The 8,777-nt window shown below is 52.1% G+C and overlaps 1 protein-coding gene across 1 annotated transcript; it reads right to left on the reverse strand.

The window, feature by feature from the left end:
- Nucleotides 1–1,775: 1,775 nt before the first annotated feature.
- Nucleotides 1,776–8,326, reverse strand: CRABP2 (cellular retinoic acid binding protein 2). The gene is made up of 4 exons (XM_007535538.3): nt 8,089–8,326; nt 4,251–4,429; nt 3,973–4,089; nt 1,776–2,197 (listed from the first exon to the last, which is right to left on the reverse strand). The coding sequence occupies exons 1-4, from the start codon at nt 8,156–8,158 to the stop codon at nt 2,147–2,149; spliced, it is 417 nt and encodes a 138-aa protein (XP_007535600.1). The 5' UTR covers nt 8,159–8,326; the 3' UTR covers nt 1,776–2,146.
- Between the last annotated feature and the right edge of the window lie 451 nt (nt 8,327–8,777).

An 8,777-nucleotide genomic window follows, 5' to 3' on the forward strand; every position in this document is an offset into this window, starting at 1 on the left:
ATGACATCATCTCCCCAGATAATAACTAGGATCCACCTGCATATCAGATGTCAGGCTCAGAAAAAAAAAAAAAAAAACTAATATACTATGGGCCCTTTGGAATATAACTAAAATAGGCCTACTAACTATCTACAAAACAGAGACCCCCAAATCTTCATCTGCAATATTCCATCCTTTAGGTTCATGATTAGTCAACAATTTGTTTGGCTTTATATGTTGACTCTTCTTTTATCCACCAGGTTCCAGATGCTAACAAGATGCCAACCGGACTTTCCTGAGCAGACAACCCCATCAATGTGTCCTGGAGCGCCGCTTCCCCAGAGCCCTGCCCCACTAGGGAAAAACAGAGACAGGCTGGGAGTATGGATCGGTCTGTCAACGACCATGTTCAGTGGAGAAGCAATTACGGAAGCCAGACCTTCCACCTTCTGCATCCCACAATGACCTTGGGTCCATACTCCCAGAGGGTTAAAGAATAGGAAAGCTATCAAGGGAGGGGATGGGATATGGAGTTCTGGTGATGGGAACTGTGTGTACCCCTCTTATCCTATGGTTTTTGTCAGTGTTTCCTTTTAATAAATAAAAATTTTAAAAAAGAAGTCTTTTGCACAACTGTTATGCTTCCCAGCCCCGTTTTCGTTTTAAATAAATGTGAATGTGTGAGAATGAGAGAGAGAGAGACCACAGCACTGCTTCGCTGCTCATGAAGTTTCCCCAGTATAGTATGGTGGCTGGGGACTCCAATCTGGGTCCTTGCGTCTAGTGAAGTGTGTATTCTACTGAGTGAGCTGTCTCCTGATACTGCTCAGCTCTGGCTGATGGTGATGCTAGGGGTTGAACCAGAGACATTGGAGCCTCAGGTATGGAAACTTTTTTGCAGAACCATTATGTTCCCTGGCCCTCCCCCACCCACCCCCTTTTCTAGCTTTATTTATTAATGAGAGGAAAGGAGAGAACCAGACATCGCTCTAGCACATTCAGTGTTGAGGCTAAAACTTAGGACCTCATCTTGAGAATCTGATGCTACACCACTTCTCTGATGCTTGCTTGCTCTGACCCAGTGCACTCATCATACCTTGATAATAGAGCACAGCTCAGGCAAACAAGTCAGCAGGCAGACTTGGGGAGCTCTTGCTGGAATTTGAGCAGAAGCAGCATAGACCCGTGTGAGGCGACTGAAAGAGAAAGGCAGGAGCTGGGCAGGGGAGTGAAAGACTAGGAGTCTGGCAAGAGGATGAGTGAGAAGTCTGAAGGCAATGGGCTGGCAGGTGGGACAAGACCTCTGTGCAGAGACCTGGGCAAAAGCAAGGCCAGCCTGGGGGCGAGACACACTCATCTCGTCACATGCCATGTGGGTGGGAAGCCAAGGTCAGGCTGAGGTGGCCCACAAACAGGGGTTGAAGGAGAGAGAGAAGGAACAACTGGAGGAGGAGGAGGAGGAGGAAGCAGAGGAGGAGAAGGAGGAGGAAGCAGAGGAGGAGGAAGAAGAGGAGGAGGAGGAGGAGGAGGAGGTCATGTTGCCATACTGGAATTGTGGGAGAAGGTGGTATTCTACCCGGGGTGACCCTGAGACAGTAAGTAGTTTGCCCTGATGACCAGATCAGGGGACCCAGAAGAAGGAGTGCCTCTGGAGTCACAGCAGACTGTTGGGTTGCTGGGAAGGACAGAGGCTAGGACCGTCCCTTGGTTGTTGTGTAATCCTGAAGCCATGTAATTTCTGAGGAATTTGAAGGAATTGAAATGACAGCCCCTTCTCCCTTGAGCCAGACACAAGCTTAATTTTTAAAAACATTTTAATAAAATAAACCAATAAATATTCTACACCATACAGGCCACAGAGAGTGAAGCCAGAGGGACAGCCTTTCCCATTGGGTCCCTTACATCTGTCAGGGCTGGGGCTGGGATGGGGGCTGTAGGGGTAGGGGGTGGGGAACACATTCTGGAATAGGTAGGAGTAGAAAGGGGATATAGGACCCAGAAAGCTGAGTCCCTTCAAGAGGCAGCCCAGCCTCCCCAGGAAGCAACCAGGGTGATGGGACAGCTAGTCTAGAAGGAAGCGGGGAGGGGCAGGAACATGGCCCAAAGGGCAGGGGAACAGGTATGCAAGCTGGCAGTGGGCCCCAGCAGCTCTCCAGTCTGTAGCCGTTCATTCTCGCACGTAGACCCTAGTGCACACCACATCATCGGCTGTCATGGTCTGCAAAGATACAATACACTGTTAAGGCCCCAGCAAGACAGCTCTCCTGGCTAGTGGATCTTTTGTCATGTGTGCGGGCCTGAATTCTAGCCTGGCCATCACCACACTGAAGGAAGCTGCAGTGCTGTGGTGCTATTCCCCTCCCTCTCTATCTTTTTGTCTCTCTATATGAAAAAGTTACTCAGGGGCCAGATGGTGGCACACTTTACCATGTACAAGGACCAGGGTTCAAGCCCTCAGTCCCCCGCCTGCAAGTAGGAAGCTTCACAAGTGGTATTGCAGGTCTATCTGTCTGTCTATCTGTCTCCCCCTTCCCCCTCAATTTCTCTCTGTCCCTATCAAAAAAGAAAGGAAAGGGGGGGAAATGGTTGCCAGGAGCAGTGGATTCATTACACAGACACCTAGCCCTTGGATAATGCTGGAGGCAATAAAGAATAGTAATAAAATAAAAACTATATTTTCTCTCAGTCATTCTTCTCAAGAAGTCAGTGCAGAGCAGAGAAACCCTGGGGACAAAAACAATAATAACAAAAACTCCTTGTTAATGTGGGAAGCCTTGGTTTGAGGGCAGAGGGCTGTCTGCTTAGCCAGTGATTCAAGCCTTCTTCCTCTCATTCTTCTCCTCCTCCTTCTTCTCTCTTTTTTTTTTTTTCTTTTTTGCCTCCAAGGTTATTGCCTGCACTACAAATCTACTACTCCTAGCAGCCATTTTTTCCATTTTGTTGTTATTGCTGTTGTTATTGTTGTTGCTGGTTAAGATAGACAGAAATCAAGAAAGGAGGGGAAGACAGAGAAAGATACACAGTTGCAGGCCTGCTTCACCACTTGTGAAGCAACCCCCTGCAGTTGGAGAGCCGGGGGTTCGAACTGGGATCCTTACCCTGTCCTTGGGCTTTGTGCCATGTGCGCTTAACCTGGTGCACCACCGCCCAGCCCCTCCCCCACCTTCTCTTTCTCTTTCTCCTTCTCTTGCCTCCAAGGTAATTGCTGGGGCTCAATGCCAGCACATTATGAATTCACTGCTCCTGGAGGCCATTTCCCCCCATTTTTTTAATAAGGGAGAGAGAAATTAAGGAAGAAATTTCTTCAGAGAGAAATTAAGAAAGATGGGGAAGATAGAGAGGGGTAGAGGAGGACAGGTGGTGGAGCACCTGGTTGAGCGCACACGTTACAGTGCGCAAGGACCCAGGTTCGAGCCCCTGGTCCCCACCTGCAGGGGGAACGCTTCACAAGTGGTGAAGCAGTGCAGCAGGTGTCTCTCTCCCTCTCTATCGCCCCTGTCCCCTCAATGTCTGGCTGTCTCTATTCAATAAATAAATAAACATCTTTTAAAAAGAGGAGGAGAGAAAGCTAGACACCCGTAGACCTGCTTCACCACTTGTGAAGTGCCCCCCCCCTTCAGGTGGGGAGGCAGGGGCCTTGTGCTTCACACTATGTGCGCTTAACCCAGTGTGCTACTGCCCAACCCCCTCAAGCCTGCTTCTTGATTCAGAAATAGTAGAGGGAAGCTGTTCCCCAAATCCCTCAGCACTGGTGCCCTGAAGTCTCTTCTGTGCCTCCTCCCAACACACACACACACACACACACACACACACACACACACCAACAACAGGACCTCTGTGTGCCTGTGCAGTGCTCTACACAGAAGGAACAGCCTCTCCTACGTGCACAGGACACAGGCATGGAACAGTGACTGCCAGCCAGGCCCTGCTTCAGCAGTCCCCAGAGTTGTGACCATTCCTGCACCCCTGCCAGGCAGGATGAAGAGGTCTTACCAGGATCAGCTCGCCATCATTGGTCAGCTCCCGAGTCCAGGAGGTCTTGGGACCCTCTCCCTTCAAAAGTCTCTGCTCGCAGACCATCTTGTTCTCACGCTCCCACTTCACCAGGCTCTGTGGGGGGGAGGGAGTATAAGTTCACAGTGCAGCCCCAGGGCAAAGAAATGCAACCCTGCACCCCCTTTTCCAGCCTGGCCTCACTCAGAGTGCTTCTCCCCTGAAGATGAGAAGAGTCTGGAAGTTGGGGGGGGTCGTGGGCACCCCCTGGCACGCACCTTGCAGGGCCTGCCATCCACTGTCTGCTCTTCAAATTCCTCTCCAATCTTGAAGTTGATTTCAGTGGTGCGCACGGTAGTGGAGGTTTTGATGTAGAAGGTGTCCCCGTCCTGCTTGATCTCCACAGCAGGCTTGGAGGCAGCCGCCACGGCAATCTTCCGCAGCATCACATTCACTCCTGGGGAGCATAGCCAAGGCTCAGGGGTGTCCCTGCTGGAACCCAGGGTCAGCAGCCTGGGCACCCAGGAAGGGCACTTGAAGGAGGGGTGAGCATTGCTGCAGGGCTGAGGAAAGAGGGCCGGGCAGGTGGGCAAAGAGTGCTACTCCACCTCCAGGCTGCACCCTGCCTGGATGAGTCAGCAGGCCTGCAGGGACTCCCCAAGTCTCAGTGCTTCACACTCAGGACTCAGGGACAGCTTCTTCCTGCTACCCCTTGCTCAGCCGCCTTCTGACTTGTTGCTGTTACTTACCTCACTTTTATCCCCTTTCTTTTTTATTTATTTTTAAATATTTATTTATTTATTCCCTTTCGTTGCCTGTGCTGTTTTCTTGTTGTAGTTATTGTTGTTTCTATTGATGTCATTGTTGTTGGATAGGACAGACAGAAATGGAGAGAGGAGGGGAAGACAGAGAGGGGGAGAGAAAGACTGCTTGTGAGGCAAACCCCCTGCATGTGGTGACCCGAGGGCTGGAACCAACTGGGATCCTTGTGCTGGTCCTTGCACTTCACGCCATGTACACTTACCCCCTGCACTACAGCCAGACCACCCCTCCAGCTTCATTTCTTAATATTTATTTATTTATTTATTTATTTATTTATTGCCTCCAGGGTTATCACTGGGGCTCAATGCCTGCACTACAAATCCATTGCTCCTGGTGGCCATTTTTTCCATTTTATTGGATAGAACAGAGAGAACTTAAAAGTGGAGGGGGAGATAGAGAGGGAGAAAGACACCTGCAGACCTGCTTCACCACTTGTGAAGTAAACCCCCCTGCAGGAGGGGAACAGGGGTGGGAGGAGAGCTCGAATGGGGAGGGGGGACTCAAACCAGGATCCTTGCACAGGTCCTTGCACCCTTTTTTTGCCCTTTCCCCTTGCATATTATGTGCACTTATCCCGGTGCACCACCACCCTGCCCCCTATTTAATTATTTCTTAACTGAGAAGATGAATTCAAGGGAAAAAGCCAGAGATAAAGTTCTCTTTTCAGAATCCTGTTCACTGGCCCTCCTAGATGGCTCCTGTATCCCTCTCCCTTCAAGGAACAGGAAGGGACACTGCCCTCCCTTCCCTGGTATGTTCCCTTCTCCAGGTCACCCACCCGTGTCAGGTGTCCAGACCTTCTCATCCAGGCTATGGATTCAGGGTCCTTGCACCCTTTCCTGGATGTCCGGGACCCCTTTCCTCTACTCCCCAGTTATCAGGAGAGTGGAGAAGCCAGGAGACCACTGCTCGACTACAGACAAGGACCACATCTAGGCTCTATTGTGTGTAAGTGGACCTGGCTGTCCTCCCTGAGCAGGAGCAGAACCCTCTGGGAAAGTAGCAGGTGGGTTGAAAAGGCCCGACTAAGTTGGACCAGGCAAGCAGGATTCCCCTGTCCTGCTCTGGCCCACACTCCCTGGCCCTGCTCCATACCTAGCTTCCTCCTTCCTTATGACAAAAGTATGTGGGTGGATGGGAGGGAAACAGTCCCTCCTTGGGGAGTCCCAGGAACCTCCTTTTTCATTCTGAGCTCTTGGGTCCAGGCAGCAAGAACAGATTCCCAGACCTAACTGATAAAGCAGAGAAGACACAGCCCATACTCCATCTTCTTAGACAGAGTCTAATTCATGTTCTCTTGTGGCCTGGAAAGTCCATCCCACTGTCTAATGGCCACTTTTCCTGTTACATAAACCTGCCATGGAATTCATTCTTGGTTTGGCTGCAAGACACAACCCTAGTCCTGGTACCCCTTCCCCTGGGCTGAGAACTCAGTCCATACATATGGGGGGACAGGAATCCCCTAATGCAGAACATCCATCCCCAGGAGAGGGACATTTACAGGGCAAGAAAGAGGTGACAAGGGATTAAAGTTCCTTAAGAAGCTGGGCTGGGGGAGTTGGGCAGTAGCGCAGTGGGTTGAGCACAGGTGGTGCAAAATGCAAGGACTGGTATAAGGATCCCAGTTTGAGCCCCCGGCTCCCCAACTGCAAGGGAGTCGCTTCACAGGCGGTGAAGCAGATCTGCAAGTATCTTTCTCTCCCCCTCTCTCTCTATTTCTCTCTGTCCTATCCAACAACGATGACATCAATAACTACAACAATAAAACAACAAGGGCAACAAAAGGGAATAAATAAATATTTTAAAATATATATTTAAAAAGAAGAAGCAGTTGGGCTGGTTGCAGTGATGGGTGTCCCTGGGCCAGCCTCTGCTGACCAGGACATTTGGGCTGGGCTCCACTGACCTTGGCCTTCTCCTGGGGACCATGTGTGTCTAACGGGTCTGTTTCCAATCTGCCCTCAGCAGGGCCTGCAGAGGACACGTGGCTCTGAGAGACCCTGCAGGGAGGACAAACAGACTGAAGACAGACAGGCAACAGGGCTGGGCTATTTCATGCTCCAGCTGAGGCTGGGAAAGTTGCCAGGGTCTGAGAGGGTGGGGGGAGAAAGGCACCTCAACTTTCTTCCTACTTTCTTCTTCAGAACACTGCTCAGTTCTGGCTTGTGGTGGTACTAGGGGTTGAACCTAAGATCTTTCCTTTGGTACCTCAGGCATGAAAGTCTTTTTGCATCACTATTATGCCATTTCCCCAGCACACACCCCTGTTTTCTACTCTTTTGGTTTCTTATTTCAACAAGGGCAGAGAAGTATTGTGGTGAGACTGCAAGGAGTGATGGAGGTCCCTGTTCCCACCCCACCCCCAGCATTCCAGATGCTTTCAAGATGCAGAGTCAATTCTACAGCTTTCTCCCTCCACACACACAGAGGCAGTCCCCCCACCCACCCACCCTCTACCCAGTCCATATGGGATCTCTCTGTTCAGTCCAAAAACCTAATGGTAGTGTTTAACCTTGGACTTGAGGGCTCCCAGTGGGCTGCCCAGGGACCTGGGTCCCTAACCACCCTCCTGTTCCCAGCCAATCCCTCCCATCTCCTTCTCCCCAGGGGAGAGCACAAAGGAGTTGGGAAGACAGCCTGGGTAGGTCCAGCTCTCCCTGCCGCTAAGCCACCGCAGGGCTCCAAGGAGGGATCGAGGGAGGGAGGGAGTAAGGAACACCAAATTTCGGAAACAGAGGTGGGCTGGGGTTTCACACGAAGCCACTTGTTGAAATCTAAGAAAGTGATAATTATCCAGAGCGATTTTCGGTCTCTGGAGCTGGTTGGCTATCGGAAAATATCTGTCTCAAAGATGGGGGTAGGGAAGACAGAATGGAAAAGTGCTGAGGAGGTGGGGGAGGAAAGGGCTCAGTGGGTTCTGGGGTGGCGGGTCTCCTGTGGAATAGCTGGGCATAGAGGTAATGATCTGAGTTGGGAACCGAGTTCCCCACGGCTGGGAGGCAGGGAGCCAGGTTCTTAGGCGGGGTGCAGGATTTGCTGCTTCTAAACTGCGGGCAGCCCCCTGCCCCACCCCACAGTGCATTTGGTTCCTGCTTGATTCACAGGCTGAGTCACCAAAGAGCTGGCATCGGTGGGCGCCCCGCCGGAATAAGCAGGATTTTGGTGACCCAGCCCAGCACCCTAGCTAGACTTAAGGATGCAGATCTCCCATTCCCTACCTAGATCCAGCACCCTCGGACTCCCTCCGAGGACTTCAAAACTTCTCCTCTCCCGGGAGTTCAGAAACCTTCTTACCCAGCTCTTTAAGCAAATCTTCGAAGTTTTCCGAGCGGATGATCTTCCAGTTGCCAGAGAAGTTGGGCATGGTGACTGCTCAGCGGAGCCTTTGGCTGGAGTACTGAACACCGGGTCCTTTCGTGGGAAGAGGCGCTGCCTTCGCTGGACTGTGAAGCTCGGTTACCCGGAGTCGCCCTAGTGCAACCCAAAGTCGGCGCGGGAGTCCGCGCCCGCAGCTTTTATGTCCTGCGTCGGCCCGGCCCTGCCCAAGAATAAGGTGGCCCCACCTCCCGCCCCGCCCCTTCCCCACCTGGGGGGCCCTGAGCCGGGATTCAGCTTTGTGACCAACCCCCACCCTCCCCTGGACTTTGTCCCCAAGACGCATTCCAGCATCTTAGGGTGGGGGTTGGGGCAGTTTAGGGCTGGATGGGAAGGAGGACCGGGCCAGCACTCCTAGCTGAGAGGAGGGAGCTGCAGGCCCAGGCCCAGTGGCTTTGGGTTCATGTCCCGCACCCCACGTGTCGCCTGCTTCCCACAGCTCTTCATCCATGCTCGCTGTCCACACACCACGATTCGGCCAGCGGAGGGACCTCTGCTTGCGAGCCCGAGCTGGGGGAGACAACAGGCACCAGAGTTCATGTCCTACTAAGGACTGGGCGGGGATCCCAGGTGGCCTCTGAGAACTCAGGGACCCTCCGGGAAGACCC

The sequence above is a fragment of the Erinaceus europaeus genome, chromosome 11 (assembly GCF_950295315.1).
Source record: "Erinaceus europaeus chromosome 11, mEriEur2.1, whole genome shotgun sequence".
NCBI lineage: Eukaryota > Metazoa > Chordata > Mammalia > Eulipotyphla > Erinaceidae > Erinaceus > Erinaceus europaeus.